General features: G+C 33.7%; 1 protein-coding gene across 8 annotated transcripts; it reads right to left on the bottom strand.

The window, feature by feature from the left end:
• Nucleotides 1-123: 123 nt before the first annotated feature.
• LOC145325322 (UBX domain-containing protein 4-like) lies at nt 124-11,050 on the bottom strand. 8 transcript variants are annotated; one of them, XM_080168276.1, is made up of 19 exons: nt 10,835-11,050; nt 10,278-10,325; nt 9,632-9,708; nt 9,051-9,116; nt 8,267-8,340; nt 7,861-7,916; nt 7,371-7,446; nt 6,224-6,298; nt 5,889-5,967; nt 5,579-5,680; nt 4,220-4,290; nt 3,666-3,847; nt 3,300-3,375; nt 3,026-3,115; nt 2,351-2,470; nt 1,691-1,771; nt 1,475-1,509; nt 849-924; nt 124-622 (listed from the first exon to the last, which is right to left on the bottom strand). In XM_080168276.1, the coding sequence occupies exons 1-19, from the start codon at nt 10,914-10,916 to the stop codon at nt 544-546; spliced, it is 1,545 nt and encodes a 514-aa protein (XP_080024402.1). In that variant the 5' UTR covers nt 10,917-11,050; the 3' UTR covers nt 124-543. The 8 variants fall into 8 exon arrangements, with proteins under 8 accessions (XP_080024402.1, XP_080024399.1, XP_080024401.1 ...); XM_080168273.1 differs by having other exon boundaries at nt 5,877-5,967; XM_080168275.1 differs by having other exon boundaries at nt 7,861-7,919.
• Between the last annotated feature and the right edge of the window lie 82 nt (nt 11,051-11,132).

Here is an 11,132-nt window from a genome sequence, read left to right on the forward strand (position 1 = left end):
TACAATCATAACATAATTTTGTCGTATTTTAAGCGAAAACGTATTAATTCCAACATTATCCTATTTTTTAAATTAGTAAGACTTTTTGTCTGTAGCAAAGGATCTCGCTAACCCCTGAACCGATATGTTTATGGTTTTAGACTATTTTATTTATATCAAAAAAGTTGTTGTATGATTTTAAGCTATTTTTCTGCTCTTTCATATCCCTAGATCCCTAGTATTTAATAAAGTAATACATACATTATTGTTTAAAATACGATAAAATATTTTTTTAATCACATAAAACAGGTGGACTAGCAAAATATACGAAATGATCTAAAATATTTTTTTCCAAACATTTTTTAATATAATCACAGTTACTTCTCAAATGCTTTAAAAGGGATTTTTTTAACATTAAAAACTTTATTTTTTGAAAAGAGATACATACTTAGGCTTTTTAAAAATGTATGCTCTTATTAAATATAAAATGATTTTTAATTTCTTTACAAGTATAGTGCAACTATAATTAATTTAATCTTTTTTTCAATTAAAAAGGAAAGTCGTTTAATATTTGATGTTTATTGAAAGGAAAACTGAAATATTAATAAATTTGATGAACATATTTTGCTTTTCAAACAATTTTCTATTTTTACCCGGAGCATTAGAAAATTTTTAGAATGTTTTTTAAAAACATTTATAAAAAATCAAAGATTTTTCCTTTTTTGTTGTTAAAAGTTTAAGAAAAACATTGAAGTCTCAAAACTTTGAAAACATATTTTTTATTAAAATCGCTAAAACTTCCTAGTGCGTGGATAAATTTTAAAGTTAACCTTTTTTTCTTGGGGGGGGGGGGGGGCTATACACCTTACATCTGTTGTGTGCTGTTACCATTGTATGTATTCTGTTCATCATCGTCGCTTTGTTCATGAAGGTTGCTGATACGGCCTAAGTAGACAATTCTAGAGTTGCTACGCTGATAATAACTTTTCTATTACTAGCTTCGAAACAGGTTAATATCCGCTGAATTAGAACTGGTTCTCAGCCATACAGAAAAAAATATGTAAATCATCGTATTACAGACAACTTACCACGAATATTGAAATAAAAATCATAAACTTAATAAGGGGTCGAAGGGCCGGGCTAACAAAACTGGTTTACATTTTAATATTCATGGAAAGCTGTCTATAATAACTACCTACACTAAGATTTATATTTTAAACTAAAAATCAGATAAAAAAATGGCGAAAAATAATATTTTCCCAACTTTTTTGTGCATTTCACTAATTGAAGCATTAATGATGAACTTACTAAATTTTTTTGACATTTTTCACTTGTGTACAAGAATTTTAAGTGAGTTATTCCAATTGTTGATAAATGGTGAAAAAGGTTGGTCGTTTTTAGACAGAAAGATATTTTTAAGAAAGCATTACTTTTTTTCCAAAATCCTTCTTGAATCTGTTTTAGGATAGAAAAAATTAAACCGTTAAAATATTACCTATATTTCCACCTCTATTAGGTCTGTTGGTATTCCTAAAAACATTAATATTAAAAAATACGAAAAAACAACAGCCCAACTATTTGTTAAAATTTAAAATTTCACTCGAGAGCAAATGCCACTTTATAAAGAACTTAGTTCACAATCTAACAAAAAGATTTTTTGTCTATCTGAATCTTTAATACCAAATATAATTAAAATTGAAATATATTTTACCTGTCTGCTTGACCGCTGCCACCACCCAGCGCCTGACCTGCAGAAGACCCACTGCCAGCTACCCCACTTCCAGATGGTCCTCTAAAATAATCCAATCCTTGAACTTATCAGTAAAACTGGTTGGAAACCGTGATAAAAGACCATGTCCTCAAGGGTTTTTAAGCATATGGATGACAACATCCGTAAAAGCAAAGCTTTAAATAAGACGATGGAACAAACATCAACACTAGTAGTATATCATAACTTAATATGCAGAATATAAGAGTGTTAATTAAATGTAAATTTGTTCACTTATTATATTGTAACGTATTTTCATAGGAATCTTTTTAAAATGAGATGAAAAGGATATTTTTTTTAATCATACAGAAATAATTGTCAAAAGATTTAAAAATCTTATAATGTCATACATTGATTTACGGACTTTCTCCTAACACATCATAGAGTTGCTACTCTTTCTAAAAACTTCCTTTCTGTTGCAGAAATCATCATGCAAAGTTTGAAATTAATAGGACAATTCTAACATTCGTAACTTAACGACAAGAGCTATCGTTACTAACACACAGACAGACAGACAGAAAAATTTCGCTTTAATCTTTTTAAAACTGTCTTATGAACTTATTAACTAAGGTTACATTTTTATCTTTTTCTAAGGATTATTGCCTGGATGGGGGAGGATTGATGAATGAAGAGACCAAGCCCCAGAGGAATGTGAAGGGGGTGAGCAGCAACATCAACAAGGACATCAATGATCCATCGTTGGCCATGAGAGCGGAGCTACTACAGGAGTATATTACATTATTATTATTCGATTCAATCATTATAAATTTTAAGTAGTAAATTTTTGTCTCTACGTTAAAATCTCACTAAAGACTGTTCTAAATTCTACATTTCAAGGAAGCTTTGTATAGATTTTGGCAGGGTTTTAGCTTTATATCTTTAATTTTGTCCACAAAGGCTGGGAGAACAGTAGATAGAAATTCCTACCATATAAAGTAGAAGCCTTTTTGTCTGTAGCGAAGGATCTCGCTAACCAATGAATCCACATGGTGACGCTTCTTGTAGGCTTAGGGAGTGTGTAAAACTATTTGAGGGAGGGTATCTCTACCATCCCCAGAGAAATGGCCCAAGAAAAAATAATGGCTCCTTCCTCTCAAAATAAAAATATCCATAAAATTTTCCTTTTCCTATTCAAAAATAAAATAAAAAGTTAGTAATGGGTCGAATTCCTCCATCCTCCATATTTCCAGTGTCCCTAGAGCTCTTTATAGATTCATATTTCTCAGTCTGTAAGAAATCATTAAAAGAGAAAACAATCCATGCATAATAAAGTTCCTTGAGGCGACTGGCAGAACCATGACTGTACCCGAGGGAGCTAACTGGAGGTCCCGCAGGGTGCTACTACGCGGGGAATCATCCAGGTTTCGCCTAAATAGAAAAATTCTATCATCTTACATAAAATACATGCAAATTGAATACATTTCATCAAAATTTTGGGAATCTCATTTTTTCATATTGTTGAGATTTGGTTGTCAGGCTTCTGTAGCTGTCTGAAACCGGTTCCTGTCCAAGTCCATGACCTACCATAATTAATAAAACAAAATATGTTTACCTAGGAAAAGTAGTTGACAATGTAAATCTACTAAAGCCAGTTTCTAGATCTGTTGAAACCCATTTATAAACCTCATCTAAAGTAAAACAAGATTAGTTGACATATATTGCAAATATTATTGTTATAAATTGTTATATAAGTGGAATAAAATAACAAGGATGGCAACATCCATAAGTAATGAAGCAATCTTTTTTTAGCATGAAGGTCTAATTAAATGATATTCTAAATAGCAGCCGAAAAAGAACACATTTCCACTATTGCCTCACAGACTGACGGACATACAGACAAACAATGTTAATTATAGAGTAGCTTCGCTACTTAAAATACAACCACCATGAATAAATCCATGGTCAGCTTCAGACCTACCTAATGTAGAATCCGCCGAAAACTCATGTGTTCGTGACCGTCCGTCCGGCAGACGGAATTGGAGGCGGGAAATTGTGCTACGCTGCGCCGCGTCACGATCCGCCTTTGCCGCCTGTTCCGCAAGAGTTTTTCGCTCCGCCTCTTTGCGTTGCTCCTCTCTTTCGTCTTTTTCTTTCTTAAATCTAAAAAGCCATAATAAAGTAATAAAGTATTTAGTCTGTAGCTGAAGATTTCGATAACAACTGATCCGATTAGGTTCTCCACCATACTATGAAAACTTAAAAAAGGTCCCTAAATGGTTTTAAGCTGTTTATTTTTTAGATTAGTCTTTGGATGGTTTCAGACTATTTTTCTGCTTTACCTTTTACTTCGATAACAGAGCTTCTAGATGCAACCGCTAGTTAAATAATATAAAATAAAGAAATAATTTTAAAAGTTCAAAATATGAATAGAATTAGCAAAATTAAAATAAACAACTCACACATAACAATTTACTTAAGTATCGAACCATATCTATCAACAGTAAAATACTCTCTCTAACTTTTTATATTTACCTGGCAGCTCTATCTGCCCTGTCCTGTTCAATTTGAGCCTGGACTCGAGCCCGTGCCAATCTTTCCTCCTCCTAAAAGTAAATAACAGCTATAAGATACCTATCTTTGCTACTACCTACAAAAAATAGGTTTACAACAGAATTTTCTTATTTTGATTTTCTTTACATTGTGTATAGTACATGTAATATTAAATAAAGTACCTAGTAAGGTTTTTTTTTATGAATCTTAAGATCTCAATAACTACTGAACCAATATTAAGACGCTGCCGCTGGTCGATAATATTTTTTTTACGAAACTTGTCAAAATATTTTTGGTTCTTCCTTTTTATGTCTGTAAAGCAGTTAATCTAAGTATCTACTTTACTAAAATTAGTCCTTAATAACTGAGGTCATACCTACTAGTCTTTAATTTTTTTCAGATTTGTATTCTTTGACACAATTTTAATAGTATAGATTAGATAATCATTTAATCTAATAAAGTTAAACTTGTAGCTGGCTAAAATAACGAGTCTCTCCATCCACCCCCTCCCCTCTACTGGTTGAACGACCTGACCAATAAGTGATGTCCATGTTAGCAACCTAAATTGATGACATTTTTTTCCCTGTCATAATATCTACGTATATTCTATATCAATTGCAATAGTGTGCCTTAAAAAAATATGCATCTTTGTGTGTTCTGGATGCAGGCGGCCTTGATAAATCATAATATTTGATTCGCACAATTTTACCTCCGAGAGAATAATAGGATTATAAACCATATTTCAATTATTTCAATGTTTAATATTTGCTATAGTAAATTACACTGATTACTAAATATGAAATTCATCATTAATATTTTTCACAAGAGTTATTTAAAAGGCACATCTTATCTACCTAATATTAATTTAAACTATACTATTATAAAAAGTAGTAAGGTTTTTTATGTCTGTAGCTTAATATTTCTATAACTACTGATTCGATTGGGTTCTTCATTATATGGAAGCTTCACATAGGTCCATGGATGTTTTTGTGTGCTTTATTTTTAGAGGAATAATCTCTGGATGGTTCTGGGCTATTATTGTGCCAGTCCATTTTCCATCAGTCCTAATCTTAATGGTAGGTAGTTACTTATGATTATTTTAAAAAAAATTTTAAATAGGGGGCGGCGAAGGGTTGTTTCTTTATTACTTTAGGTAAGGTTATGTTAGATTTCATTGAGTACTGGAAATCCCCTCATGGTTAGGGCACCGCAGGTATAGGCCCCGCACAGGTTAGGATTATGAACCCGTCCCTACTTATTTCAATATACTATAAAAAAAAACAAAAACAAGAGGGGTTTCAGTGCTCGATAGGCACTTTGAGGAAAAGCTCATAAAATTACCTTTTCTTTCTGTCTTTCTTTTACCATTTCTTGAATCTTTTGTTCCTCTTGTTTTCTCTGAAACTCCTGAACTTCCCGTCCCAAATTTCTTCTTTCCATCTCCTGCAATTGGAATTTTAGAATTTGGGAAGATTTTTAAAATTATTATTTTTTTTTAAATCTGTTAAAAATAATAGACTTTGGGTGTCCTTACTTCCTTTTGCATTTTCCCTTCTCAGCAATAGATTCATTATTATGGGGGTTTGTATCACGCTACTTTGAATAATATCATTCTTGATTTTTAAAAGAATATTTTTACTTCATTTTCGACCTTAGCCTTTTCTTTTTCCTCTTCTTCTTTACATTTTTCTTCTCGACGTTGTTGGATAAAATCCTTTGCTCTTGATACTCTGAAATTATTTGTAGACCATTACGTCCAAGCTTTTGGCGCGCTTTAAGAATTGGGCTTTAAAAGTATTTTGTTGTTCCTTTTTAATTTTTCTTCTTCTTAAAACCATTGTAGAACTTAAATTTTTAAGGTCATTCTGCTATCATTAAAAGACATATAATATCAAATTTATATTAAATATTAGAGTCCAAACTTTTCAACAAATAATTTCAATTTATCGTCCATTGTCTTATCTGTAAAGACCCTGACATTTATACCTGTCCTCTAGGCGGGTAGGAGTATCATGACCTTGTACAGGTCCAACATTGCCTACATTCTCATCCAGAAGTTCCCTGAACAAAATACGCGTCACGTTACACCAGAAGGGCAATAAAATCATTATTAAAGAGGATGAGGGGGTGGGGGGGATTTCCTACCTTGTGGAAAAATTTAAATTCAATCAAACTTAGAAGATAGATAAAGATAATTCTTTGTGAAGTGTAAAAAGATAGGAGTATTGCTGATCCCGCGAATTTTGTATGTTCTAGATCATGATAAGTCATTACAATTCCTCAAGAGGCAACTTGAGGGAAATGGGACATTTTTCTCTCCCTTTTAGTTTTAATTAGAAAACGTAATTTTTTTGGGTGGGGGCAGTTTTTCCGATTTTGTCCCGAAACTTGTTGTTGTTGTTTTGGCTGCTCATAGTCAGTTTCCGGTCCGGGTAGTCATCAGTGGGGTGAGGGGGGGGGGGCGTGGGCTTATGGTGGGGGCTCTGGAGGGGGGCGTTGGAGGGGAGGAAGGCTGGTGAAACTTGGATGGGAGGAGAGGAAGGCAGCTACATGGGTGGGATTTTGCCAGAGGTCCATAGGAGTAAGATTTGTAGGATTATTTGGGCATGAAAAGAGGTGCTGGACTGTTTCTGGGGTAGGATTAACAGGACAGGATGGGCAGTTGGGGGTAAGAGAAGCGTTGATGGAATGGAGGTAGCTTTGGAGTTTAGGACAATAGTTGGATCTTAATTGGGAGAGGATGGTTCTGTAGTGCCTGGGGAGTTGGATTTCGGAGGGGTTGATGTCAGGGGGAGCTTGATTAAGGACAGGATTAGGGGGGTAAGAATTTATGGCTTGGGTGACAGCTGAGGTGTGGAGTCTGGAGATTGTGGATTTGTAGTTTGTGGGAAGGAGGGTGTTGTCGGGGGAAAGAAAAGGTTGGAGAGTAGGAAGGAACATGGATTGAAGGGTGGATTTTTTGGATCTAGGGCCAGGGGGGGTTGTGACGTTGTGGAAGGATGGGTGGGAGGGGCGGAGGGACTTCCCTTGGCCTATAAGTAGCTTCACAATAAAGGAGAACCATATCGGTCTGGCGTTTTTCCAGATTTTACATAAAAATGAAAATATGTCAAAAATAATGGCCGAATCTTACCTAGCCCTAGAGACTCTAGCACCCACATCTTGACTTTCTCCGCTAGTTGAAGCCATTGCATCTTCGGTTTCTTGTTCTGAAAAACAAAATAATTAGGTGCTTATCCTAAATGAAGAAAAGGAGGCGGCGACACCGCAGCTAGCGCTGAAAACTGCCAATTCCCGCAATATTTTGTGCCTTTTTAAAATCATCTGAGACAATTTATTTTCCGTATATTTACACTTGAAACTTGTAATTTTTATCAAAAGAATTATGTTTGTCTTAAATGATTGTAAATTGTTCAATTTGATAAGACTAAAATGAGACTGACAGACAAACAGGAAAAAATGTATAAATTAGATGCTCTCAAGAATCTTAACTATAAAATTGAGCTACACAACTTTAATGTCAGCAGAGAAAATCACATTTACCCTATAGCGTTACGGACTGACTTACTGACAGACAGACAAAGCGAATTATAGGATAGCTTGGCTTTCAATATTAAACTTACTATTAACTGCAGGTGTTGCTACTTCTGAAGTGCTTGCAGCCTCACTAGGAGCTGTGCTACTAATAAATATAATATTCTTGTTAATAAATATTACAAGTTACAAATCTGACGACAAAAAAAAAGGTATACAGCATTACAAAGAAATCGATGACATTTTGCAGTGTTTTTTTTACGCATTATATTGAACTAAAAAAACACATTATAATATGTTGACAAAAAATCACTAGTTATCAATTTTGATTTTTTCTTGCATAAAACCGTGGTCGTGGTTAAATTTTGGTTCATTGAACTATATTTAATAGAAAATTAGTTTTTATTACAAAAAATGGTAGACATCATTTCTGAAATGTGCTTAAAATTACATGCTCTTGTTCGTGCATACTCCCCTTATTATTATTATGTTTACCTTTCTTTAAATTTGTCTACAGCCCTTTCTATCCCTGCTAACACGGACTGAACATCACCAGTGGTTACAGTTACCTAAAATTCAACCATAGAGAAAAAAATAAAAGAGAGGAATCGAAGCAACTAGAAGACGAAAATAGGCAGTGGGCCTAGAGGCCTACTTAGCGTTGTTGCCGCGCTAAAATTTATTGCTATTCCACTACTTTTCAAATGGGAGGATTAAAAATTATTTTAAAAAATATTTTTTTACTTTTTACTATTTCCATATTTAGGGCAAGAATATTAGATTAGATATTTTCGTTTTAATGTTTTAATTAAAAATTACATAGAATTTTATTTTTATTTAAAAAAATTTGTTCATGAAAGATGAATCCTTCTATTTCTAAAAAGGGGGAAATTTTTTTCATAATGAACATTCAGCTGATTCTGACCGCCCACGGCTGTTTGCTAAATATCGCTTTTCTTTTTATTCACATTATTATTTATGATAGACTTACAAAAAGCCCTGGGCGGTTTTTAATTTTCGTCTGCTTCTAAATTTAGGGATGGGGAAGTAGTATTTTACCATGAAAAAGGGGTGAGTATTCATCCTCTTATCCTTTTTCCTTATGAATTCAACTTATATTTTTTAAATTCTTCCACTTGATGATTTGAAAACAGGGGCGACGCCTCTGCTTGAAATCTTTATTTTTAATTAAAATAAGTGCGAAGTGGGTATAAAAATCATTTTTAAACAAAATTTCCTATCAAAAACAAAATTTAAATTCTGAGAAAAAAAACCTTACTTCAATGTCCACTCCGGTAGCAGAGTTTATGTAATAGATAGATGGAACCATTAGAACTGGGTATATCTAAAAAAAATATTTTTTTATCTCAGAAATCTATCATATTAAATTGACTATTGACTCTATGGGCGTGGTGACACTTCGGGTACAAGTCCTCTCCACGTCACCTTTCAGCATACACTGCATTTTTGAAACGCGCAATGTAACGCGCTCAATCGCCTAGGGTATCAACACCCATTAGACAACCAACCCTTGGATTGCACGACTTCTGTCTGAGAAGTCATAACTGTGCCTGGTAATGAGTTGCGCCTGTTTTGGGCTATCTATTCAAGTCGCGCATCTGACAAAGCAGCAGTAGGAACCGTATTAACGTCTTTACTACTTTAGTTATGACGTGGTGTTGGGCCGAGATTCGAACCTGTCACCTTCCCGACGACTACGTGTTGAGCCACGGTCGCGGGTTATCAATCTATCCTATCGAAAAAATTACAATTTCACCATTAAGAGTTACGGACAGACGAACAAAGTTAGTTATAGAGTAGCTTCGCTAATAAAATAATATATGATTGAAATAATTTTACCTGTGAAAATTGTGAGAAAGTTGTAGTTCCTTGTTCAATTTTGATGCAAACTATATCCTTATATTTCTCTGTAAAATCTTAACAAATAATAAAGATTAACTTTAGTAAAAAATGCCTCTTAGGATTAAAAAAAAGCTGCGAATTGACAGTAAACTTTATTTACCTTAGTTACAAAATATAAGACAATCCAATACGACAATAGTCCCTTTCAAGACAACGCCTCTCAAGGGGCGTTTCGTAGTATTTTCACAGTAAGTTTTGATAGGTTATTTCAGGTTAGGTGATTACCCCCGCAGGGTTAGCAAATTTGCCCCGAAGGAGCTAGAAATATGAGAAAAGCTACTGTGAAAATACTACGAAATGCCCCTTAAGAGCCGTTGTCACGAAAGGGAAAAACCTCACATGCCAAACTTTATTCAAATCGGACAAAAAAAACTTTTAAAGACTTTTATTTAGTGATCCTTAATCATGCAAAACTGCAATATTGACGAATCAGTGGGAAGAGGTTTCAAAAATGCCTTTTTTCAAAGGCTTGAAAAGTAAAATGAACGTATAAATTAAATGTTACCTAATATATGTATATGATACTTAAATCTTCAAAATAAATAACTGGCATTTAAAATGGAATAAATTTTTTAAAACTTACCAGTGGTTTGAGTCATTTCAAGAAGCTTTGCTGACATATCATCTTGGCCTACAAAAATATTAGCTTTTTTGAATTGACATAAAATATACAGATTAAGCTAATTAATATATGATATTCAAGATTATTATTGATAGTGGATAATTGTCGTCAATTTAGGTTGCTAACATGGAACTCATTTATTAGTCAGATCGTTCATCCAGTATGAGGGTAGTGTATGGGGTAGAGGGGGTGGATAGGGGGTATCGTTATTTTACCCTGTATTTCTGTGTGATTCACTTTATTAAAGAGCATGAAAATCTGGTATTACATGTAAATGGGAACAGTCCCTTTCGTGACAAAGCCTCTAAGCATTGTCACGAAAGGGACTATACCCCATCCAATTAATAATATGTACCGAGAGGGTTTTAAGCTATTTAGCTCATATCGAAAAACCGAAAACATTTTATTAAGCATAATGCTGATGCATTGCGTATGCATTCCACTGGGCTTACCCCCATCCACCCCTCCACTTTGGGTGAAGCCACTAGTAGTTATAAAAGTAATAAAATGATTTAAACCTGTGATATAAACGCAAAAAATTGCATTTTTAGACTTGGCCAAAGTGATTGCCGAACCTACGTCTCCAGTAAACCACTCCATTATTTTTATTTATATCTGTAATTATAATAAGTTTTGTCTCAATAAAGATTTACTAAATCAATCAAATTAGCATTACTAAGGTACAATTTTAGATTACATTATAAATATTATCTTTAAAAAACACAATTTTTTTGCTAAAACCTCGTATGTTGCTCAAATAATTTGATTTTCATGGAATTATATAGAGGGGGGGGGGGGGGTAGGTTAATGGTGTTT

Source organism: Acartia tonsa, chromosome 8, assembly GCF_053477335.1.
Source record: "Acartia tonsa isolate MP-2025a chromosome 8, ASM5347733v1, whole genome shotgun sequence".
Taxonomy (NCBI): Eukaryota; Metazoa; Arthropoda; class Copepoda; order Calanoida; family Acartiidae; genus Acartia; species Acartia tonsa.

Excerpts from the sequence above, each read along its gene's own strand:
- LOC145325322 (XM_080168269.1), bottom strand. The coding sequence starts at position 10,916 with ATGGAGTGGTTTACTGGAGACGTAGGTTCGGCAATCACTTTGGCCAAG. Across the intron at positions 8,341-9,050 it reads CTACCGGAGTGGACATTGAA|GTAACTGTAACCACTGGTGA; the intron begins GTAAGGTTTTTT and ends GTTGAATTTTAG. Across the intron at positions 6,299-7,370 it reads GCTAGAGTCTCTAGGGCTAG|GGAACTTCTGGATGAGAATG; the intron begins GTAAGATTCGGC and ends TATTTTGTTCAG.